This window comes from Astatotilapia calliptera, chromosome 18, assembly GCF_964374335.1.
Source record: "Astatotilapia calliptera chromosome 18, fAstCal68.1, whole genome shotgun sequence".
NCBI lineage: Eukaryota > Metazoa > Chordata > Actinopteri > Cichliformes > Cichlidae > Astatotilapia > Astatotilapia calliptera.
The window spans coordinates 11,664,726-11,690,000 of NC_137439.1; the positions used below are offsets into that span (position 1 = coordinate 11,664,726).

At 42.0% G+C, this 25,275-nt stretch overlaps 1 protein-coding gene across 30 annotated transcripts in view; it reads right to left on the reverse strand.

The window, feature by feature from the left end:
• epb41l3b (erythrocyte membrane protein band 4.1-like 3b) overlaps positions 1-25,275 on the reverse strand; it is a 57,163-nt gene that overhangs the window by 16,935 nt on the left and 14,953 nt on the right. For 11 of the 30 annotated variants that reach the window (XM_080293270.1, XM_080293269.1, XM_026148473.2 and 8 more), the window contains exons 2-14: positions 21,112-21,308; positions 17,515-17,658; positions 8,852-8,956; positions 8,581-8,623; positions 8,387-8,462; positions 7,955-8,173; positions 7,023-7,110; positions 5,771-5,815; positions 4,981-5,133; positions 2,593-2,690; positions 1,980-2,155; positions 1,510-1,715; positions 526-1,110 (exon numbers count right to left, since the gene is read on the reverse strand). In XM_080293270.1, coding sequence (XP_080149396.1) covers positions 526-1,110; positions 1,510-1,715; positions 1,980-2,155; positions 2,593-2,690; positions 4,981-5,133; positions 5,771-5,815; positions 7,023-7,110; positions 7,955-8,173; positions 8,387-8,462; positions 8,581-8,623; positions 8,852-8,956; positions 17,515-17,658; positions 21,112-21,297 — 2,124 coding nt within the window. In that variant the 5' untranslated portion in view covers positions 21,298-21,308. The remainder of the gene's footprint in view (positions 1-525; positions 1,111-1,509; positions 1,716-1,979; positions 2,156-2,592; positions 2,691-4,980; positions 5,134-5,770; positions 5,816-7,022; positions 7,111-7,954; positions 8,174-8,386; positions 8,463-8,580; positions 8,624-8,851; positions 8,957-17,514; positions 17,659-21,111; positions 21,309-25,275) is intronic. The other 19 variants (XM_026148481.2, XM_026148477.2, XM_080293268.1 and 16 more) reach the window with 9 other exon arrangements.

Consider the following 25,275-nt stretch of genomic DNA (forward strand, 5'->3'; position numbering starts at 1 on the left):
ATGATAACACTGAGATGGGTTAGCCACAAAAGCCGTGTTTTTCTTTGTGGGGTTTGGTGAAGGATTAGTGACTAAATGAAGACAGGTGACTTCTTCTGATACTCATAATCTGTAAACACAATGTGCTCATTCAGATAGTGAAATAGTCACATGATGAACTGTTTTTTTCTTCAGTGAGAGTTCATGGTAACGTGTCACTGAAGCAGCTCAGAAGCTCTTAATGTCCCTGACTATTTGTGTCTAACCCTCTCTTTAAACATACATCAAATATGAGATGGTGAGACTTGCAAGTTCATCTCCGTGTACTCGTGATGCTGATGAGGATGTAGTCTACAGGATGAATGTGACTGGGCAGAGATGAGGTTCTGAAAGTAGGAGACTGACAGACACTGGGACAGACAGTCTCCAGGTCGGCTCTGAACTGGTGAAACGGCAGAGGACACGGTAAGGGGTTAACCGATATCATGGACTGTCATTCTAAGCCAGGGGCGGGTACTGGAACATACAGGCGTCCGCAAAACACACCTCCTCTTCCTCTGAACTGTCATGGTCATGGTAACTCTGGGCTAGGGAGGCGGTCAGGGAGGCTGCCTTGGGCTCCAGGTAGCAGAGGCACAGCGCCAGCGGGAAGGAGAGGGTGAGGGCATAGGGCACAGAGAAGGAAGTGGAAAGCAGGAAGAAGAAGATGAAAAGGAAGCAGGGGATGAGTGAAGGTGACTTAATGGGGAGGAAGTTCTGCGCACACTCAGGAAGGAAGCGCATCTCTGACAGGTCAGGGAATGTGATGTAGCCATCCTCATCTAGGATGGACGACAGGTCGGGCAGGTGCAGGGAGAAGGAGAAGAGCGTGCCGCCCCGGCTCTTGCCCTGCTCCAGCCTCTGCTTGCGGGCTGACAAAAGCAGAGCCTGCTCCTCCAGCAGGGCGGCTTTATGGTCGGCGCGGGCTTGCCGGCGGCGGCACCCGGTACTGCTCTTGACTGGACTGACTGATGAAGCTCGCTTGCGGGCGTTCTCCCTGTGCCTGCGCCGTACTTTAGTTGATGAAATGGGGGATGAAGGGAGCGAGAGCTCAGAACGGAGGGGGTCAGATGTGAATGCATGAGGGGTGCACTGACGGAGGGAAATGACAATGAAGAGATGGCCGTGTGTGTGTAGGGGAAAGGAAGGGGGCGAATAAGCATGAGCACACACACGAGTATAGTGTGAGGGTCAAAGGAAAAACAAGAAAAGAAAAGCTAATTAGTAAAGCGCACAGAAAATGAGAAAAAGCATTTAGGCCTTGTCTACTGCAGAGGGTTAAGCTGATAGCAAGTGGGAAATTCTCATCAGCCAAGAAGAAGTCTATTAAGAAAGAAAGCAAAATTAAAATCTCAGAAAGGGCTTAAAACATAATAACTGCAGCTTCTAAGAAACAATCTTAGTCTTTCACGTGTAGCACCTCTCTGAATCAAACAGAAAACATCCAATGTCTCTGAAGTCCTTGAAGTCTAAATGTGGACAGCAACTTACCTTTGTGTCTTGTCTGAGCGGTGATGTGGCAGCAGGTTCTGGTGTCTCTGCTGTGTCCTTCTTAGCGTCCCCCTCCTCAGCCTTCTCTTCCTCTGCTTTTTTCTCAGTTGTTACAGTGGTGATAATGTCTCCCTTGGCAATGACTTTGGCTTCCCCGTCAGCAGCATTGTCCTTCATCAGGGTCTCGTGGTTCTCCATAATTGGAGCTGAAACACCAGAGGACAAAGATGGATGTGATGGCCAACTGCATGTCATTCACTGTGAAAAAGCTTTGATTTGCTCCTGGACATTGCTGCTATTATATCCTTTATGCATTTGTCACTGTGCTGCTAAACATGCACCAAAAATTTAACAGCTACGTTAACAGTCAGGTGAAAATATTTTTCTTCCACTTTCCCGAGGCATAGCAACTTTCTCTTGTACAGAAACACATCCAAGAATCTCTGTCTCTGGAAAAACAAACACCTCACCTCCATCTAAGCTGCGGGACATGTTGTAGCGTTTGCTGGAGGTGCGTTCAAAGAACGGAGCAGGTCTGATGATCTGAGAACTGGCCCTGCGTGTCTGAGCCTGTGTTCTGCCGCTGTAGCGAAATTTGGAGCCGAGAGTCAGGAACTTCTTTGGGGGTGCCTCGGGGGATACGAGCCTGTCAGAAGTTACCAACACTCACATTATTCAAACCAAAAATAAAAACACAGATTTAAGCATAGTGCTCTGAAACGCTAACTGCTACTTTAGTGAACATTCCCCAGAGAGCCGTGGGGCTGAGCACGCTACTCAAAACCTCCCTTTTTTTTTTTTGCTTAAATGAACAAACTTCGCATGTTTTCAAAACGGCAACAACTATTAAGAGTCTGGACGATGCTTCTCTCACGACATGAATTCGTGTATAATGATTAGCAGTAAATCTGTGCCGACAAAGCTGTACGATCACATGTCTGATTCACAAATTCATTTGGGAAACAATGTATTATGCATGGTATTGAGTGGAGAATAAGCTTGAGCTGCCGAGGTGCACATATTATTTATAATTAAAACTTCTCAATGCTGTGTTCTCATCACAGGTCTGTTGCTTTTTCTTACCTGAAGAAGGTGTGGTGTTCCACGCAGACTTTCCAGAGCCTTTTGGCAGCACGATGATTTGGAAGCTTGAAACCAATCGTGCTTTCAAACTGCTCGAACTGCAAGTGAGACAAAATGCTGTGGTATGAGTCACCATGGAGATCCCTTTGACAATCACAATTCATTACTTTTCCCCCTAATCATATTAATGTGTTTTTATAAGGTATTTGTCTTTAATTAAAAGGATAACTGCTTTGCATTCTAGCTTGATAATACCGTAATGAATTGTGTTCACTTAAATTAACATTTGAAAACAAAGAAGGAAATTCGCCCAACTTTCTTTTTCCCCAAAGCGTTGCTGAACTTAGCCAGTAATTGCTAGATGCCCAGAGGCAGCAGCAGTTATTGGCTCTTCTCTACTTCATGAGATTTCTGCAAGAACTGATGTCAACTATTCTAGGAATGTTTGGTTTCATTCTTCTTTCATACATGAAACAGTAACTGAACTGTTGATTTATTGTCAAATTACTGCATGAAGTCACTTTCATTATTACGGTTAGCTTTTGAAAGTACTAAATATAGTAAAGTTAAGCTTGATGGCGTTTGAGTCAAGTTTCCTCAGAGTATCAGTGGTACAGATGGTGTGTGTGTGTGTGTGTGTGTGTGTGTGTGTGTGTGTGTGTGTGTGTGTGTGTGTGTGTGTGTGTAACACCGATAAACGCTCTCCCCGGTTGCTCTAGACACTGAAATTAATTCCCTTTGCAGTAAAAGTACATGCACTTTGAAAAATCCAGCAACTAAGCACTGTCACATTTAGAAGGAAGCTGATGTTAAAGTATCGTTGTCGAGGAGCTACAACCCTGCTTGCTTCTAAATGTACTTGTTTGCTATTTTTAAGCTGTAAATGCAAACTACTAAAAATAAATAAAATAAGGTGACACTGTGAAGCAGAAACCATTGCTTCATTTGTTTTTGTGCAAATCAAAGTGACTACAAGTGCACTGAAGAAGCAACAACAAGACAGCCCACATAAAGGGAATGGTGATGGCTACAGACTTTTGCTGTCTGATGTGAGGAAATGGGGGCTATTAAGGGAGAGTTGGACTGAAGAGCTTCAACCCAGCTGCACAACAAGCATCTGCTGCTTTATGTGAGGAGAAACAGGATGAATGGTGCACGAGCACATCTCCTGGTATTTTGTCCATACTCTTGAGACACAGCAAACATTCTTGCAACAGCATGTACGGATGCGCCATCCTGGAGGAGCTGCACTACCTGTGCAACCTGACAGGGCTGCAGGTACCAGCAGGTCATGCTATCAGCAGTGACAAGGGCACAAGTGAAAACCAAAAGTAATCAGGAGAGATGACGGGAGGCGCAATGGTTTGCTGCCACCACCCGCAAAACAATTCTCTTTTTTGGTGCTTGTCTTGTTGTTGCCACTGTGCACCAAGGTAGAGGAAATGAATTCACACTGGTTAACATATCCTAACCAGACAGATTGACATCCCTGAAGTTTGACTGACTGTGTGCAATCTAGTGTCCCCTTTGAAAACCTTTGAAACAAACATGCTAAACAAGACAGCTTTAGTTTAAATGCAGATGCCTTACTTTGTTTAATACTTGCAAAAGCTAAGAGCAATAATTGGTAAAGCTGCATTCAATATTTAGAAGTGCAGCCATTCAAAAATAAATCAAAGTTAAAATCATCTGCCTCTAAATTACATATAGTGGTTCCATTATATTCTTAACCCTGGAGGTTGTTCAAAAACTCATCAGCTCTTAGAGATGTTTCATGAAGTCCAGAAGAAGTGCTACCCACTGCTGCCACAGGGTTTTTAGTAGCTACTGGCTGAATGCAGACGCCCAGCCAGGCAACTGAGAGCTAAGTTGTTGTCTCTCTCTACTCCAGCTGAGTGGTCCATTGCTCTTCAGAATATTGCTTTAGTCTCCAAGCAAGAGGAAGTGCACACCAACATACCTCCATCCCACCATTCGACTTAGCAATCAAGTCAAATAAAGCGTATAATGGATGGCACGATCAGGCCCATGACTGCTTTTTTGCTGTCCTTGTGTTGTGGATTTTTAAAAGTGCTCTATAAATATGTATTTTTTTAGTTTAAGCATAGTGAAATCCCAGTGCTGTACTTTTGCCACAGATCTCAATGACACATTTTACAATCACCCAATTCCCTGCCCTAATTTTATATTCATATTTCCAACATAAATCAGCTACAGACTACAATGCACACATAGCAGAGATGGGGTATTATGAATGTAGTGGCAACAACACGTGTTAGAATTTAAATTACTGGTCTTTATAGCTGATACACAATTTCAAAAAGGTTTCTAGTTTATGTTTGCTGCTGCAAGAAAGTCATTTCCAGTATCTTCATAACGTATCTTTACCTCGCCGGGCCGGATTTTGATGTAGAAGTTGTTCCTTTTGTAGGAGATTTTGAGGATTTTGGGCCAGGCGAATCTGTTGATCCGCAACCTGTCTCTGTAGATGAGTAGGCCACTTGCACAAACTCCCAGCATAATCTCCACACCCTCCGAGTCCTGGAAACAACACAAACATCAACACACGACCAAGCAAAATATGGAAATACGTTATGTTTGAAATATTGTTTACAAGATGTTATTTAACACAAAGTCCTTGACAAGCTTTACAAAGAAGTTCACTGACCACGGCACCGTTTTCTTTTTCTTTTTTGTGGTCTCTAAAATATGAACTTCCATAGACTCTACAGGATATACGGGAGGCGTTTAGGTGACGGTGCACAGCAGGACAAAGTGGAGTTTAAGATAAGAGCCAGGTTTGTGATAATAACAGGGTTAAGCAGGCAGGTGGAGAGTAGATTCAGGCATATGGCACTCTAAACTCTTCTATGCAGGCTGTGTGGAGTTTGGATTAAGACTGAAGGGGTTCCAACTGGCAAAAGGAACAGTGAAGTTTCGGGAAATGGTGGATGAAGCACAAAAATGACGCTCTTCACTGCACAAAGCATGAGATGAGCAGGTAAAAATGAATGACGACGTTTTGAAAAGGCAGGCGCTGATCCAAAGCATGAACAACCAGCCTTAAGTGATTTGTGGGGTGCTTAAAATGACACCTTTGAAGGAAACCATGCACAAGTAGAGACCACATAGACACACACTCTCATTCGGGCAAAGCACATGGAAAGCAGCCTCTTACCTCTCCCTCAGCTGGAGCCAAGCATTCATAGAGATTCCCTACCAACTTTGCATTTAGTGAGAGAGGAGAGAAGACAAAAGAGGGATGCTGGTCTGATATGTACATCTTTTTCTCGTGTATCAAAACTGTGACTCACAGAAGCAACACTGAGCATTGATGTCTGCTCGTTTGATCAAGGCCGCTTCCGCATCTCTGTCATCTCCTCTATTCTGATCTAAATCTGTGAAGGCAATTTCCTCCCCATCATGTGCATCTAGACCCTTTTTTGACTTTCAAAGCACATTTGATAACAGATTCATATCAAGAAGACTGATGGCTGTAATTTTCTTTTATGACAACAGCGGCCCCGCTGTCCTACACCAGCTCTCTGTTTTTACCGCCCGTTTTCTAGTGACATATTTGATCCAATCTGGACAGTAGAATAAAACAGATGGGAAATTATCCAAGTCAAGCTGGGCTCCAGACCCCCTCCCACCTATCGCCCCTCTTAAACCCATCCCATCCCCAGAGAGGCAACAGTGACACAATGTCAGTCAGTCAGGGGAGCAGCGGTGGCATGTTAAATTGAGGCATTACTGTGGCAGCCATGATGTGTCTGAAGCAGCAGTGTTGTGGTAGCAAGCGTCAATACCGACTGCATGGGTGATGTGTTTGTATAAGACCTCACACAGAAAACGCCAAAAACAGTTTACGTCCACATTCTGAAAAACATGAATTGTTTTGAAACACCCACCACGTCTGACGAGGTGAAAGTCCTTCAGCTCCACCTCTTTGTTTATAGTAACAAATTAAATAACTAGTTTTTACATTTTGGTGTTTTTATCTTAGGCCTCTGTGATATCGTGGTAGCTAAGTCCATCTTTTACACAAAGACTATTCTAACCTCACATAAAGGTGAAGCCTCTCATTTGTGTAAATTAGCGATATATTCATGTACTGGTGGGAGAGAGACTTTTAGACTCTGTGCCAATGTTAACTTCATATTTAATGAGTAAATATGAGACTGAGCGATGGTTGTTTGCTTTCTTGCACATGTCGACTGTAAAGAGGGGAAAAAAGTTACTGTTTGGTTTGCATGTATAATGAAGCACGCTGTAAAAACTCACAGGTTAACCTTTAAAAAAAACAACTAAATCGATTTCCACATTTGACTTCACATTAACCAGTTAGGTTGAATTCTATAGACTGATATATCATTGTGTTGTAAGAAATATTAATAAATAAATACTTAAGATTTGTTGCGATTTGCTACCTTAGCGTGGTGGAGGTCCACACCGTACATGGATAGCTTCTTGGCATTTTCCAAGAAGTGCATCTCGGCATCAGCCGGTGACATCCCCCTGAATGCACACAACAGAGCACGTCAGACATAAACACGTAAGGCAAAGAGATTTAAACCTCTCTTTTTTTCTTAAAAGCAGACTTAAACCTTTCTGACCAATGTGACGAGAGAGAGAGAGAAAATCTCTACATGGATTATTAGCAGGATTATAGCTTGAAAGATTTTGGAAAAAGGCTGTTTTCATGGATGTTTTTAGCTGAAGTTCTATTGAGAATTCTAAGTGTATCCATTTTTAGATTGTCTAAGACCCTAATCCTGGAAATGTCACTGCAGCCAATGGACCAGCATCAAATTACAGACAAATCATTGCAATAAAGGGGAATGAGGGGGCTCAAAAGAGAGACTTAGGTCAGATTGTGAATGTTCACTCAGATTCACAGATTGATTCAAGGCCTAATAATGACATAAAAACTAGATGTGCAATTCAACTTCAGATTTATGAAGAATTTGATCAGAGGACCTTATTACACACATGTCATCACTAAATGCAAACAGAGCATTTTATTAGTAGAAAAAAAATGATGGGTCCTTTTTAGTGCTGTCAACGTTAATTTCGTTAAACTGACGTTAACGCGCTAACTCACTAACGACATTAACATCATTTTAACGAGATTAACGCTGACAGCACTAGTCCTTTTATGTTCTATGTATCATATGCGATCCATTCAGTGAGACGAGAAAAGCAGTTTATATTTTCTAAAAACATTCTACGAACATGTCATGTGTCATTTCCACAGAAGAAATTTAAAGTGACATGTTTATGACCACCAATAATAAATTCACTGGACTATTTGACACCCTTCTGACTCTTTCTATTAATAAATAGCACTACAGATACTAACTTGTAAGTCTTGTGGAGCTCCATGACCTTCTCCTCTAGCTCTTTGGTCTGGTTGGGTGCGAAGCGCAGTTCACTGAGGTAGTCGCTGGCGAGTTCCTCTGAGTCATAGTCTCCAAGTTCGGACTGCGCTGTATACGAGCCCAGCACCGTGTGGGTGGCAAAGGAACAGGGCAGGCGACCTGAAACTACATCATCCCTCAGCTGCAAGCACAGGTAGTACCTGAGAGAATGAGGACAAAATATACAATATATATGTAAACAAAACTGCAATTTCGTGTTTTTTTTTTTAAAAAAAAAAATCATATCTAATGTCTGGATTTTCTCATTTCTTTGAAAACTTCCTGAGATTTTTAAGTGCTAGAAGTACATTTTTATGCATCCAAGTCTATAAAAGGTTTATAGAAGAACATAAGCAAAGGACAGCAAAACCGACCTTGTGATGTCCTCAGTCAGTTGTGAGGGGTCTGGTGGGTAAAACTTTACATTGAAAGCAAAGTTCCAGGGTCCAGCTGAGGTATCGACAGAACATCAAATGATTAAAAATCAACATTCAACAACATCAAAGGCTTCACTTGGAAATTCAGAGGATATAACAATCAGGTAGCTTCACTGGATTGCTGCACTCACTCCTGATCTGCTTCTTCAGCTCCTTGGAAGGATCCAGCCAATTCTGCGAGACAACCACAGAAGATGAAACATGAAATCATCTCTAATTTGGGAGCAAATTACCAAGAACTCAGAGGGGGAAATCCTGCCTGGTATGCATATGTAACAGTTATCTTATAAATGTCTTCTTGAAAGAAACATTTAACTTCATTTCCTACCGTCGATGAACCACTTTCCAAGTAAAAATATATAACATGTTAGTTAATAAGATTGCCTTAAAATAAAAAAGTACCTTTTGATTCTCTACATCTCTATATGTAATGCCAAAATAGTCCTTCTCTAGTAGGTTGAGGTGATCACACACTTTATCAAAGAGGAACTGGCCCTTGGCTCGTTTCTGTGAACAGAAAAAGAATAAAAGCACATGTTGAATGCAGAGTCATTTGATGGGTATACTGATGTGAAACATTTGAACATACAGAACACAGAAACTCATTTAAAATAAACAGTCACACCAAATTAGATTAGTAGGATTGTGTAATTTCTTTTAAGAGTTTTTCCAGTAATGCAAACTCTTCATTTGTCCTGATTTGCTTAACAATTACCCACAAAATAATGATAAACACAAACAATAAAGCAATATCATTAATCCATGTTGCAGCTTAAAAAGCTATTTTACGCTGCCGTGGGACTGCGTTCCCCTTCAAGTCCTTCTCTTCTTATTGTTATCTCAATAATTAAATGAAAGTGAGCTCATCTCTGCAAAACCCCATTATGAATATAAATTTGTGAAAATGAAGCAAATTATTATTATCATTATTCTGCTGCGTGATGTAAGCCTGGGTACCGGAGACACAATCCACCAACCTGGCAACTCTGGATCGATTCCCTCTATAAAAAGCATAAACACACTTTCAAATTCCTGACCATTGGTTGCGTGAATGCATTACATCGATCGACTGCACATCTGAGTGCTGGACGTCATCAGCTGGAGCTTTGTCATCCCCCCCTCGTGAAGAGGTTGGACTTCCAGGACTCATTTGACCAGCTCACAGAGGATATTTTAAGGCCCGAGTTGCCATGACACAGACGTCTTCTGCTTGCACAAAACCAATGCCAGCTCGTCACGTTTGGATCGGCTGAAGCCCACAGCCACAGCCTAACCTATCCAGAACACGGCTATTTATCTGCCACACTCACATGGATGCAATAATACATCCTGGATGTGAAACAAAGAACTAACGGGTGTGTGCATGAGCACACACACATCTTTAAATAAGAAGATTCTTGCATGTGTGTGCGCATGTGATTTTAACAATGCTGGTAGAGGTGCTGGTGGCAGAGAGTTAATCCTACCAGAACATCTCCGAGGGAATTAGCACAGTTATGTCAGACTACTGCTGCCTGGGTGTGACAATCTCCTCTTAATGCAACACTTAAAGCTGGCTGGCTTAAATGACGCAGACAAAAAAAAAAAAAAAAAAAAAAAAAAAAAAAAAAATGGCTGTGATATGCAAACAGAGGTTTTCAGATCAGTCAAATAAGCTGCCAATCATTAAACTATATCTATAAATAAGCTAATGGGGTACTGCACACGTATTCCTGGAGTTCTCTAGCAGAAGAAAGACCAGAAATCAGAAGTATACTGATCTTAAATTGTGAAAGCTTGATCAATCAGGACAGTGAGACCGTCACAGAGGTTAAACACTCCTAAGGATTAAAAACTGATTGTGCATCAAACCATGCATTATGGTTTATCTGTTACTTTAATTAGTTTTCTAGTCATTTTAAGAACACTTTCAGTCATTACTTGACCTATAAAATGTTAGACAACACATTTTTCCAGAGTCTTTGTTCCCTTCAGGCATCTTGTGTCATCCAACTGACTGTCCAAAAGCCAACAATAATAATTTCACAAAGATAAAAGACTAAATTTGATTAACTGACTATCAAAATAGGCTAAATAACTGCCTGCCAACAGACTCACTGACTAATCACTTTAGCTCTAATTAAAGCCAAAATTTAGCATGAATTCTCATGTCCTTTAGAGAAAGGATGATTTAACTGAAAGCAATTCAACACATTGTGTGGGATGTTTTTCTGCCTCCAACAACCTCACGAGAGCGGTTCAGCTGTTCTGTGTCATAGAAAATGATAGGAAACGATTAGTGCGGACATTTTTCCCCCCACAGGAGGAAATTAAATTGAGCTGGAAAACTACAAGGTCAGGAGGATAAAAATGTCAAATCCTGACATTCTGGACCAGTTTCAAGTCTGGACTGGGAGGAGGAGAAGAACTCCCTGGCAATTATGAGGGTCTTCTGACATCAGCTGTACTACTGTGTCAAACACCATAAGCTGACCTGGCTTTTGTCCGGCTCACCCTCAGCTGCAGGAGCACACAGAGCATTTTTTTCCCCCTAAAGCTGAAATTTAATTCTTCTGACTGGTCATGTTAGTGCCTTAACTGTTGCTATGAAAAGCCTTACAGGAAGCAGCGAACTTATTAGTCTCCTGCTTTATATCATAGTGATTGCAAGTATTAGTCACTGTTGTAAACAATGCACAAATGGAGACACCTTTACTGTGATTAAGAGCATTATCAAGCAGGTGTCATGCACGCCACTGCATCGATTAACACAGCCTGATTTTGTAGCATTACTCGTTAAAAAGGTGTGCAGAAAAGTAAATGTCCCGAGTAGGTGTAAAATTTCTGCACCCACAAATTAAAAAATATAAATAAAAAAAAAGCACTGCTTCTTAACACAGAGTGTCACAAAATGTCTATGTTGTGCATTTCTAAGCAGAAAACTGCACTGTAACAATATTGTTATTCATTTAACCAGGAGTGTCAAATGAAAGGCCCTGGGTCCAGAATCAGCCATGTCAGACTCCAATTCGACCCACTGGAAGGTGTTGGAAAATGTGAACGAGTGTATAGATTTTGAACTTTTACAGCTTTTCCTATGAATAAAGCCCCCCCCCCATTACCATTTATACTACACCAAAGTAGTAAAGTAATAGATAAACAATTGAATAAGATAAAAATTCCTGTTTTTACAATCTAGCACCCTCACCCGATGAAGCCAACATCGGGTGAGGGCCTCCAGCTCGCACTGGGAATGAAGATCAGCACCTCCAAATCTGAGGCCATGGTTCTCAGCCGGAAAAGGGTGGAGTGCCCACTCCGGGTCGGGGATAAATGGTAAATGGTAAATGGCCTGTATTTATATAGCGCTTTACTAGTCCCTAAGGACCCCAAAGCGCTTTACATATCCAGTCATCCACCCATTCACACACACATTCACACACTTGGGGATGAGTTCCTGCCCCAAGTGGAGGAGTTCAAGTATCTCGGGGTCTTGTTCGCGAGTGATGGGAGAAGGGAGCCGGAGATCGACAGACGGATTGGGGCTGCAGCTGCAGTAATGCGGACGCTGCACTGGTCCGTCGTGGTGAAGAGGGAGCTGAGTGTAAAAGCGAAGCTCTCAATTTACCGGTCGATCTACGTCCCTACCCTCACCTATGGCCACGAGCTGTGGGTAGTGACCGAAAGAACGAGATCGCGGATACAAGCGGCAGAAATGAGCTTCCTCCGAAGGGTGGCTGGCCTCTCCCTTAGAGATAGGGTGAGAAGTTCGGCCATCCGGGAGGGGCTCAGAGTAGAGCCGCTGCTGCTCCACATCGAAAGGAGCCAGCTGAGGTGGTTCGGGCATCTGACAAGGATGCCCCCTGGGCGCCTCCTGGGTGAGGTGTTCCAGGCATGTCCCACCGGGAGGAGGCCCCGGGGCAGACCCAGGACACGCTGGAGAGATTATATCTCTCAGCTGGCCTGGGAACGCCTTGGTATTCCCCCGGATAAGCTGGAGGAGGTGGCTGGGGAGAGGGAGGTCTGGGCCTCTTTGCTTAGGCTGCTGCCCCTGCGACCCGGCCTCGGATAAAGCGGATGAAGATGGATGGATGGATGGAATACAATCTAGCATTAAAAAAAAAAAAGTTTTTCTGGTTCAATTTGGTCCATGGTAAAAAAGAAAAGACAAAAAAAGTAACATTTTTGACACCAACTAAATAAGCACTAACTTCACGTTTTATAAGTACGGGACAGTCTAGGCAATGAGCTACGCTTGAGCTATGAGCTAAAGGTTAAATGTGAATTTTCTCATTTTTGCTTGATGTTTTTGTATAATCAAACATTTTAGACGATACAATTGTCAACTTTTCTCTGCTTTATATTTCTTACTCCACAGAGTAGTTCATATCCCCTCTAATACACCAAATCCACCGTCATCTGGAAGTATTCCCTAAAATAATGGATCTTAGTGTTCAGAAATAGTAAAGTGGGGCAAAGAAAGCCTTTGCTTTGCCCATCCTAGCAGGTGGGCAGCACTGGGAGCTTACAGGATAGTAAGCAGATGGGATGCAATAAGTAAACACTAAGTATTAAGATGAAAAAAGAAAAGAATTTAAAATTAGAAACTTTATTTAATTATCAATTTTTCTCTTTTGTGAGCTCCTTATAACTGACTGTCTATTCATAATAATCTGAAGTAAACTCAATTAAAATAAACAAATGTACTGATACATTATAAATAAATCTCATAAGGTAACATGTTTGAAAGCACACGATTAGGTCACATCTTGCTGCTGTCTGGTGTAACCCTACTGATTACACACACAAGATCAGTTTGCTTAAGAAAAGCATCAATAACGTTTTCTGTGAATCTGGAGGAGTGGACTTCAGTCAGAAAAAACCTAAAACAACAACCCTTGGTGGTAAAGGTTATCTCAGCTTTGGCTTAAAGACCTTTATCTCTTAATATTAAGCTTACTTTAAACCATTTACAAGCAAACCAAGCCAAACTAAAACCAAAGATGCTGCTTAGTTGTGTTTGTGTTTTGGTGCTTGAGCCATGTTTGGTAATAACACAGAAGGCACGTTGCCTAGCAGCAGTAAATTAGTAAATGGCCTGCATTTGTATAGCGCTTTTCTAGTCCATAGGACCCCAAAGCGCTTTACACTACATTCAGTCATTCACCCATTCACACACACATTCACACACTGGCGATGGCAAGCTACATTGTAGCCACAGGTGCCCTGGGGCGCACTGACAGAGGCGAGGCTGCCGGACACAGGCGCCACCGGGCCCTCTGACCACCACCAGTAGGCAAACATGGGGTTAGTATCTTGCCCAAGGATATTTGGCATGCAGCCAGGATGCAGCCTGGGATCGAACCACCGACCTTCTGATTAGTGGCTGACCTGCTCTGACCTGCTCTGCCACCTGAGCTACAGCCACCCAGGGTGAGATACCCCTTTACCCCTCGTGTGACCCTCGTGAAAAAAGGGTCCCGTTTGGGTCCCTTTTTTCACGAGGGTCACACGAGGGTTAAATTACCTGCCATTTGTGAAAGAAGGCTTCAGAGTCATGTTTTGAATTTTTCAGGTTGTGTAACACATTTATTAAACATTTCAATAAAACATGAAATGTTTTTAATTGAAAATTCTCAAAAATGTCTTTGTTTTCTTAAAGTGTTCATATTTTAGACCATGTGTAGCTCTTTCAGCATAAACTAAAACAAAAAAAAAAAACTTTTCCTGACTTAAGGTTAACAAATCTGGACTGATCCCCCACTTCCACGTCACCATCCTTAATAAAAGTCCTTCCAGTGGCACAGTGGGCCTTCGTAATCATGCCAACCCACTGTGTCAATGACACCGATTCCCTCCAACAATTGCCCCCATTGCCCCAAACCAGCCAGCCAATCCCTCCATCCCAGCCCCTGGTGGGGAGGAATCCACTAAAGGAGATTTGCAGAGGAGGGTCTGCTTCTCTTTTTCAGCCTGAACACGTTTTGGGAATCCTACAAAGTTTCCTAACTTTGACAAAAGACTCAACTTTGCTATGGAAGAAATATTTCATGAGCCAAATGTCACATAAGTTCAGAAGTCAGACTTACTCCTGAATTAATGACACTCAGACAGAAAGAAAGACTGTTTGAAGGGCAGAAAGCAGCTGTTCGGCTGTGGAGCTAAACTCATATTTACAACAGAAAGGCATTTGCCTCAAAGGCTCTATTAGTTGTGAGGTTATTCCTGAATACTCGATACTTAAAGACTGCAGCTTATCAGAGGGTCCCACTCAAGCGAACAGTTCTGCTTTAGAAAAACTTTACAAAGCAGAAATAATAAGATAATACAAATGGAGAAATTCAAAACAGTCTGACACAGTTGGTCAAAACCACACAGCAAACCGACAAATAAATAAATAAAATTCTTTGACAGATTATCGAGCTCTGAAAGTAATGACTCCATCCACACCCCGCCATGCTAATAATGATTAACAACCAACTCATGCTCCATTTCTTCTCCTCCCAAAATATCCCATTTCCATATTTAATTTCCCTATATTATGATAAAAGCCATGCTTCTAGGCTAGTGTGGGGTTCCGAGTTTCACATTTACAACACAAAGACACATGTTTTTCCACTGATTGTTGGCTCTCTTTTCCTCAAAGGGTTTATTTCTGGAGAGCAGATGAGCTTTGAAGTAAGAACTGAACATTTAAGAACCATTACATGAATATTTTGTTCCCCCCTACAGACTACCCAGAGAAGGTTTGGAGGAAAAACAAAATCCCATAAAACAGTTTGACAATGCAAATGCGAGTGTGCAGAGAAAAGCGTGAAATCACTGCTTCTAAGCAGGGCCGTCAAAACAGCAGCTTTATTCTGTTAATACAACGTGCAGGGATCATAAAAGTAACACACAGATGAATTCTGGGTAATGGAGAAGACCACTGGCACAAGCTATCAAATCATGTGAGTACTGATGATCACTGACGCCCTGACAGGAAACATTTGTTTTATATATTAAAGCAATACGTAAGGTTGCTCACATCGTTCAACTGTAATAATAATAATAACAATAATAATAATAATAATAATAGTGCAGTGGAACGCCATGAGCTGCATTTCACATGCAGAAGGAAAAATAAAGATAACTTTACTTGACAAATGTGATGGAACAGGGCTCATAAACAAGTTCTTATATAAACACGACATAAAGGGAGCCAACCAGCCATTCAGCAGTCAGAGCTGAAAACACTAGAAATCAGCCGATTCTGGTCCCCACCAGGCGATCGGAGTGTTTACACACATCTTCAACCTTTCCCTCTCTCTGTCTGTAGTCCCAGCCTGCTTCAAAATGGCCACCATCGTCCCTGTACCCAAATCCTCCACCATCTCCTCACTGAACGACTGGCGACCTGTAGCCCTGACCCCCATCGTGAGCAAATGCTTCGAGAAGCTGATCAGGGACTTCGTTTGCTCTGCACTACCCGACTCACTGGACCCTCTACAATTCGCATACCGCCACAACAGGTCCACTGATGATGCCATAGCCCTGACACTACATACTGCCCTCTCGCACCTGGAGAAGAGAGACACGTATGTGAGAATGCTGTTTGTAGATTACAGCTCAGCATTCAATACCATCGTTCCCTCGAAGCTGGACAGGAAACTGCAGGATCTAGGACTGAGCAGCTCCCTCTGCAGCTGGATCCTTAACTTCCTGTCTGACAGACGCCAAGTGGTCAGACTGGGCAGCATCACCTCATCCCCCATCACACTGAACACTGGTGCTCCACAGGGGTGTGTACTGAGCCCTCTCCTGTACTCACTCTACACCTACGACTGCACAGCCACTAACAACTCCAACATCATTGTGAAGTTTGTGGACGACACTACAGTGGTGGGTCTTATCACCAACAGTGATGAGACGGCTTACAGGGAGGAGGTCAGCGCCCTGACTCACTGGTGTCAAGACAACCATCTCACCCTCAACGTCGCAAAGACAAAGGAGTTGATAGTGGACTTCCGGGGGTGCAGAGAAGTACACACCCCCTTCACCATCAACGGCGCTGCTGTGGAGAGAGTGAGCAGCTTCCGGTTCCTTGGTGTACATCTGGCTGAGGATCTTACGTGGTCAGTACACACAAACAAAACAGTGAAGAAGGCGCAGCAGCGCCTCTTCTTTCTCAGGAGATTGAAAAGATTCGGCATGAGCCCCCGCATCCTCAGGACCTTCTATCGCTGTGCCATTGAGAGCATCCTCACTGGATGCATCACCACCTGATATGGCAACAGCACCGCCTACAACCGCAAAGCTCTCCAGCGAGTAGTGCGGTGCTCTGAACGGATAATTGGAGGTGAGCTTCCCTCCCTGCAGGACATCTACAGGAAGCGGTGCCTGAGGAAAGCGGGAAGGATCATCAAGGATTCCAGCCATAAACTGTTCAGACTACTTCCATCAGGAAGGAGGTTCTGCAGCATCCGGTCCCGTACCAGCAGACTGAGAGACAGCTTCTTCCATCAGGCCATCAGACTGCTGAACACTTCATAGACACCTCAGCTTCACTACTGGAACTTCAACATTATGCACTCCATACTGTACAGTAATGCCCCTTGTTTTGCACAATATCCAACTGCTAACCTCTGTATATTCTATTTGTGTTTACTCCATTTAATTTTTAAATATGCACACACACACACACACACACACACACACACACACACACACACACACACACACACAGATATACATATTTAGTATACACATTCAGTAATATGCATACACTCTTATATTGTACATATATTTATTCATATAATTCTCAGATTTAGCCATTCTTATATTTTGCTTGTTCTTATGTTATTGTATTTTTGCACACCTCTGTTGCTTGTGAAGCTCGCACACAAGAATTTCCCTCACATGTACTGTACCAGTGTACCTGCACATGTGATGTGACAATAAAAGTGATTTGATTCTTGCCTTCTCTTTTTGGACCTGAACAGTTTCCATGTGGCTCGAGTCTCTTACATATTAAAGTAGTGACGAAGCTGATGGAAACAGAATATTTAAAATGACCACCACTCTGTGTTAAACTTAAAGCGTCTCACCTCTACATTGAGCGTGAAGTCTAAGCCATCCAGCAGAGTGACTTTACACTGCATGATCTTCACCTTCTTGACTCCTCTCAGCGGAGACCTAGACAGACGACTGGTGGATGACCTGTGGGATACCAGATCCTCTTCCTGCTGCTCCTGGCAAAAAGAGGAAAATGTGTCACTTAAAAATAATGAGAATAATACATTTACAATAACAGTTTTCTACATTTGGGATAGAGCTGAGTGGAATTTCCTTGTTAAAAGTAATGAGCTGCTTCTACCTTGTCATGCTAATTGTGGATAGAGGCATTAACGTCTCTAAATGTCCACCAGAAGAGAAGTTTCCTTACCTAAATGACCGTTAATGTAAACCTAAAAATAGACACTGGGACCCTGACTGAGTGTAATCAGGTCCCACTGAGAACAGCTAGGGGTGTACCGCCATTTTGTCTTAAGGAGAGAAAATCCAATTTTCCACTTCGCTGAAAACAAAGCCTTTGCTGACTGACTTTATGCTGAATAGACGCCGTTGCTTCGAGATATTTTTCTTTCTTACATACAGTGAATTTAATTCCCCCCTTTTATTCTGATGAAGAACATTTCTTATCTTGCTCTTCAAGCCATTTTCATTGCATTGTTCCTGCAGTATCTACTGCAGCTCATGTGGACTACTCTCCCCGTAGACTCATTTTGATGTAGTATTAAACAATAGAAGCAGAATAAGATGACTCTAAAGAACACAAGAATGAAAGGTCAAGTTAACATTTCTAGGAAATACCACAAAACACATTCTCCCCCCCCCATTTGTTTGACGTATGACTGGTGAGAACAGGCACCACAGATGTATGAAATCACAGTTACATGTGCACCCTGCTGGAGAACGTGCCTCGCAGGGAAGGCCGACAGTGTTGTGTCAGACTGGTGCAATTTCCCCTCAGTCTTGCTCCTGGCAATTCCCACAGCTCTAACACTGATGGTGCATCACTGATCATCCTCAGTGTGGAAAAACAAGGGGTGCATAATGTTGCTGTGTGAATTTGAAAGAATCCTGGGGTCGATTAGCTCAGTGGGCAACACTGCAAGTTATAAAAGAAGATCATATATATGTATAACTATTCCCCTGGAGCTACTTGGATCTAGGAGAATAGCAATGTTCACTTTGGACCAAACCACAAACTGTAGCCTGAGAGGTGAAGCCAAAAGGGAGCTGCCTTAGCATTTTCTCTAGTGGCCAGCAGGGAGCGACTCATCTATATGCAAAAAAGAAATCTCAGGTAGAAACCTGTAAGATAATGATCCCACTTCTCACTTGCCTTATTATCCCAGCAGGTGCTTTCCTAATCACTTTATGGTAACAATTGCCCATTCAATTGCTTCAATTCCTGATCCCGATTTCGATAAAAGCAGATGACGGAGCAGGAATGCTTTAGGACATGGCTATGCTGTGGACTGACGAGTCACTACTGTGTGAGCACGCAGTGTCCTCGGTTTCTCAGAACACATGTTTGTGCTGGCCATATTACACCCATCTTTTATATCCAGTCTCTGTATACATCTTAAATATCTCACCAAGTGCTTGACTAATGTCTGAGAAATGCAGCACAAATAAGCATTACCCTGGGAAGACAGGGTAGTAATTGGATTCCCAGTATTTTGAATCCAGCGCCATCAATAGTCCAAGATTTTTGGTTTATGACTAAAAACCCCATTCCTAAGGACAACTGAGGCCAAAGGGAATATGCTGCTCTTTTAGCAACGCTAAATAGCTTTATAAAGATTGCAGACACAGTCAAGTTTTAGCATCTGAATGAAAGCAATGCTGCGCCCATGTAAAGCCTAAAGCTGAAATTAAAATCTGGCTACCACAGAAGTGTTTAATGTAGACAAATGATATCAATAACATCAATGCAAAATATTGTACAAGTCAGACTTTGTTAACATGAAAACATGTCATTTATTTCATCACCGTTTCACCACATTACCCTGCATTGTATATAATTAATTTATCCATCACATCGCCCTGCGACTGCTGCTCTCTCATTACAGCCCGTTATGATTCACGTGTAAGCTTCTTTTCAACAAAGGCACCATTTAAATCCTTCTCCTTTCCACATCATGATAAGAACCTGCTGAATGAGTGGGGTTGTGAGCCTGAGCACATTCAAACTATGGTTACACGCTCCAACATATTAAGAAGTTCAAAGTTCAAAGTCACCAAAAAAATAAATAAATATTGAACATGGATTTAAAGTTTTCTGAGTGAGTAAACACATCCTAGACGTTTAAAGCAACACAAACACTATGTAGACTGGGAATGTGACCTGTTAAGTTGTTTGAGATGTAACTTTTTATATACATTTTCCACTAACTACCACAGTAAGAGACCACATCTACAAGCATGTGCAGCTGGTGAAAATGTTTTTCTTTCAAGTAATAAATTAGAGAAGAAGCAGGGATCTACCTCACACTGAACCTCTGTAGTTTGGAAGCACTGGAAATTCAATCTGTAGATCGATTAAATAGTGAGCCAGAAGGCTGTTTGGGCCAAAACCTGAAGACAAGCACTTAGTGCTCAGATAACATCAGTAGCTTCCCAGGCTTCATCAGATATAACATGGATAGGCTACAGGGTATAATATTATACTACCAGAGATCACTGTTCTCTGGTTTTAGACTCGTCCAGCTTCTTTGTCAAACATGTAAAATCATTTAAACATGTTCATGCGTCGAAGTGGTGTGCAATCTTATGGATACATTTTAAAATACACCAAGTCTTCATCATAGTTCAGACTCAACTCAACGGGTTTAATTCCAGGTTGTTCCCTAAATTCTTCCAATCATTGTCCCCACAGCTGCAGGAAGTTGCAAATTGGGAGAGATGTAAAAAAACAGTCAGTACAACAAATGATTGTTGTGATGATTGCAAATAATGCCAGGTTTCTACTGAACTACATTCATAAGTTATTCAACATAACAGCAAGGATGGCTGTGGCATCCTTGCTGTTATGTAGACAAGTTATTTAGAAAACCTGTGAAACAGGCAAAACACAAAGACGGCAAAATAAAACAACTAAAATCATCCCTCACCAAACTGCCCGTGCGTGTGGCCGATCAGTGACAGTGACTATATCTGTCAAACTGCCTTAGTTGCTGTAAAGCCTGAAAACAAAGCATCCACAATTGAAGGTTTCTTGATCTATCCGTCTTCCCATTTCTAATATATAAAGCTCTAACTGAACACCAGGCTTTCCTCAAAAACAAACAAATGCATCTGACGCATGGTTGTAACCGCCATGGAGGACTGAGGTCACGTCTTCACATTCTCTCCCCCTCCCCACGTTCATTTCCATTTTTTCCTCACAAAGCCACAATTCATTCAGAAGAGGGATGAATGGTGTGTAATGTTTTGTCAAATTCAAAAGGATCTATACAATGTTTACACCACAAAAGAATCATTCTTAAATAAAGTGGCAAAGTTTGTTTTGTTTTTTTCCTAATATTAAATTCAGTAAAAGTATGTTTAAAGGAAAATTATGGTGGATGCGATGGATGGATGTTCCATTTTTAAAAGAAGTGACAGTGGGTGGATGTGGTTACAAAGAGGCTGACCTGTTCTTTCCTGGCCGGGGTACTGTGTCCGACGGCGGCTGGAAGCTGCTCCGGTTGGTTCTGAGGCAAGGCGGGCTCGGCTGCCACCTGGCTGGGTTGGGATGCCGCTTTTGCTTTCCCCTTTTCTGTCTCCTTATTCTCCTGTGGCTGCTTGGCCTCCGAGTCGGCGCCTGATTCAGTTGTCATGGTAAATCACACTGGAGTGGAGGAAAATGGAGGGTAAAGAGGAAAAGTGGATGAGTCAGCTGACTTGTTATGAATTGATGCAGTGCCGCTTTTCGGGCCCGTCTAACGATAAGCTCCCCTCTGATGCAAATGCAGAGATGTGGATATTGTTTGACAGCAGAATAGGCATGAATGCAAGTGGCTTTGGTGCACTCACGTCCCCCTTTTAACTAATCACAGTAGTGTCAGTAGCTGACAATGCTAAGGGCTTGGACTGCTTGTACCATGACGTCAACAAATTCTACAATATATCCAAAGCTCACTAAGGGGAATTAAACAAATTTAAAATAATATCTGCAACTGTAACAAATATCTATTTCTGCAAGTATTTTTTTTATAAATTGGTTTCTAAAATATGAGAAAAAATAAGTCTAGGAAAATGTCTGAATATATTTGCCAATTACTTTTGTCAGTTTATTAATCAAATAATTTATGAACTTCTGCAGTTGTTTCACATTCTGATAAAAGCATCTGTGAAAAATTTACATGTGTAAATCAATTAAATTGGCCTAATTTGCTGATTAGGAGGAAATTAAGTGAGAAACCATAATAAAACGATTTAAATTGATTAAATATTTGAATGAATCCGATGGAAATGTCAAACATCTCAAGCTCTCCAGTGTGGAGCTCCACTATTTTTTGCACAAGACAAAAAAAACATCACTTTATGCTTCCTACCTGTTGTTCAGACAATTCTGGGAATTTGAAGTTGGAAAATATTTTACATTTTCGAAGCAAATATCAAAAATAAACAAAAAAAAAAAAATCAAACTTAAATATATTAATTCCACAGAGGAAAACTAAATGAAAAGCAGCAATTCACTGGAGAAAGCAGAAAGTAATCTGCCTTTTTCTTATCTGCAGTTACTTTAACAACACAAAACAGCTGATTAACTCTGTATTAAAGTACAAGCCCCCAGTTTCTCTGTAGTGTTTACACTCAGGAATCCAAAGTGTCTGAGCTGCACCAGTACGTGTTTTTCATGGCATGACCTTCTGCTTCTGTGAATAGCAGCATACCAGCGATGGATGTGGTCCCAAGGGCCTGAGGCTGGGTAATGAGGATATATCTAATGGCTAGATTTGACAAACAAAAATGACAGAAAGGACAGCTCACACCGGAGGCTAACTGTACCCACAGTCTTTGACACTGGGATGTGGGGTTTGGAGGCTGTTTGTGTGTGGAACGGCATACTGCGCCTCTGCTGCACAGAGCCTGGGTTTTGTAGTATGGATGCCTGTCATTCTGCTGCTGGTATGCTTTTCCCTGAGCTCTATTTATAGGGCTGTGTTTACTGCAAGCATGGAAGATTCCAAGGAAGATCTACTTCTAGCTGTGGGCATGGTCAGCACTGTCTGGATCAACAAAACCAACACTTCTTAGGGACAATCCCCAAAATAATCAAACAGTCATTAAGAAATGGCAACATCTGCAACTCAAACATTGAGCACATTAAAACAAGATAACATCTACTTGGTATGACTGATTACATCTGATTGTTACAAGCCTTTCAAGACATTTTACCAGACTGGAAAAAAAAATCTCTGAAAACCTTAAAGATTTAAATTTGGCAAACACGTCCAGCTCCATGCGTCTAGATTATCAACAGCTGGACTACATGACCTCATGCCTCGGATGCGTTGTTCATCTTGCACTTTTTAGCTTCAAAATAGTTTTGAGCTGAATAGACTCAAGGTTGTGTTGTCAGCCCCTTGATTCAAAGCCATTTGGTATTAGCTGCTAATTCTAATGCAGAACGATGCTTTACTTAAACAGGCAATTGCTTTTTGAATGCCAGAAAATATTTCATCTTTGCTAATGAGCACTCCTCTTAAATCCTGATGGAATTGCTTCAAACTAGCAGTTCAAAAATAATGCAAACTCAAACTTTGCCAAGTAGCAGAAACACTTCAAACCAGCATGTTGTTGGTCATTTAATGGATCAGAATGATGCTGATATAAAGCAACAGTAATTCATGGACTCAAATCAGTGGAAACTATGCTTTCTAAAAAGTCATGAGCATTCTAAGCTCTAAGGGTCACTGAATGCAACGTGCTGATCAAACACTTTTCAACTTCAGACCTCATAAAAAGGGCTATAAAGATGACCTAATCAAGATTAAAAGCCTGAGCAGCAGCACTTTGAATAAACGAATAAAGTCACAAGGTCCAAATTCCAACCCATGTTTTCCAAGTGAAGACGAGAAATGTAAAAGACCACTGAGCTGAATTCAAGCAAAAATCCTGTCAAAACCTCTTTCGCTGCAACTTTGTTGTGTCATGTGCGGCAGAGTTGAGGCGCGGATCACTAATCAGCTGACAGAAGATGGCTGCGTAGCTAACCTTTGCCTTTCTTAATCCTTTTATGAAAAAGGAACTATGGAAGGAGTGGTGGAACGGAACATCTTAGCACCATAGAAATGGAGGAAGAATAAGTTCAGTCACTGGTGACAGGCACTCTTCACAGTGCAACACAACAGCCTACACAGTAGTCCTGTGTGTGGCCCTCCACCATGGACTGGTACATAAATTATGCATTCAGAAAGAAAGCCATGTATTGCCTGGGATTTCTGCTAGTAGCTGCCCAATATTGTACCAATATAGAAGACAAGTTTCAGCCAAAGTACTTCAAAAATGTGTGTTTGGAAAAGAAAGGGTTCAATGCCATTTTATCAAGTTCAAGTCTTTTTGAAGGCTCTAGTAAACTTACAAGATTTACCTTTTAACAGGTATATAAGGACAGAAATAGACAACTCAATGTGCTGACAAAGCAACTAAATTACTGCTCATCCTCTCACCTCAACTTCACTAATGTATGTACTTGATCTAGAATCAGTTACATGCAAAACATTTTGTTGACTGGGAACCGTCTCTAAAACAGAAGCGTATTATAAAAATGGGAAGTTTTAAAACATCTGTTTGTTCCCCCTGTAAATTCTGGAAGTAATAAAAGTAGAAGTCAGCACTTACAGAAGAAAAAAAAAAGCACTTAGTGTCAAAGATATAATCAAATTTCCCTCTTGGATTAGTAGCTTCACGGTCAAATGTGAGCTGATGAAAGCAGATATAGTCTCCTCAGTCACACCTTAAGATAAAAGCTAATACTCTCTGTGTTATGCCTTCCAAGGAAGGACAAGTAGAAACCACCCACCTCTGAAGAAACATTAATACTGCTTTATCATGCTTCATCCTTCTGTGAATCCAAAGAGGCCCACAGTTAATAAAACCTGCTGTCTGTCACTGGACAGACCAATAAAATCCCACTGAGCTGCAATGGTTGGGTTGTACACTGCAGTGGATATTCACATCCATCCTAAAAGTGCAGCCAGGGTTTTATCGGTGTGTAGCTGCATTATTATATAATTGATCACAGACACTAAATACTGTAGTAGGACTGCCCATGCATGCAGACCTCCATTTAAGGGCCATGTGTGATTGTAATGCACACTGCTGGAAAGGGGCCTGTGCACATTAAGTCTCATGCACACACATGGGAGGATGAGGGACTGCCATCTGTGCCGAGTGCTATTAGCCAGAGTACACCACAGCTGGGCCCATCCCTGCCGCCCCTGCCCCCACAATCATTACCCCTCAGGGACTTATGGAGGTTACATGGAGGGGAATAGTCTGCGTTGCTTGACACGTCAAGGCCCATCCCGAGCAGGCCTGCCAAATAAGATCTGACCATTTTGCATGGCCGCAGGGCCGACAGCTGTCGCAGACCAAAACCCAGCCGCTGTAACAAGATATCACGTAGCTGGTCTGGACATTCAAATTAGGCACCCCTGCAGATCCCCAAAGTCTCATCAACTGTCCTGACTAAGAAAATTATTGACATGTTTTTGGAGAAGTCTGTGGTTTAGTAGATTTAGTAGATAAATCAATTAAGTTTATTACTTAAATAGTTATTTATCAAAATAAATAACTTAAGTAATTAA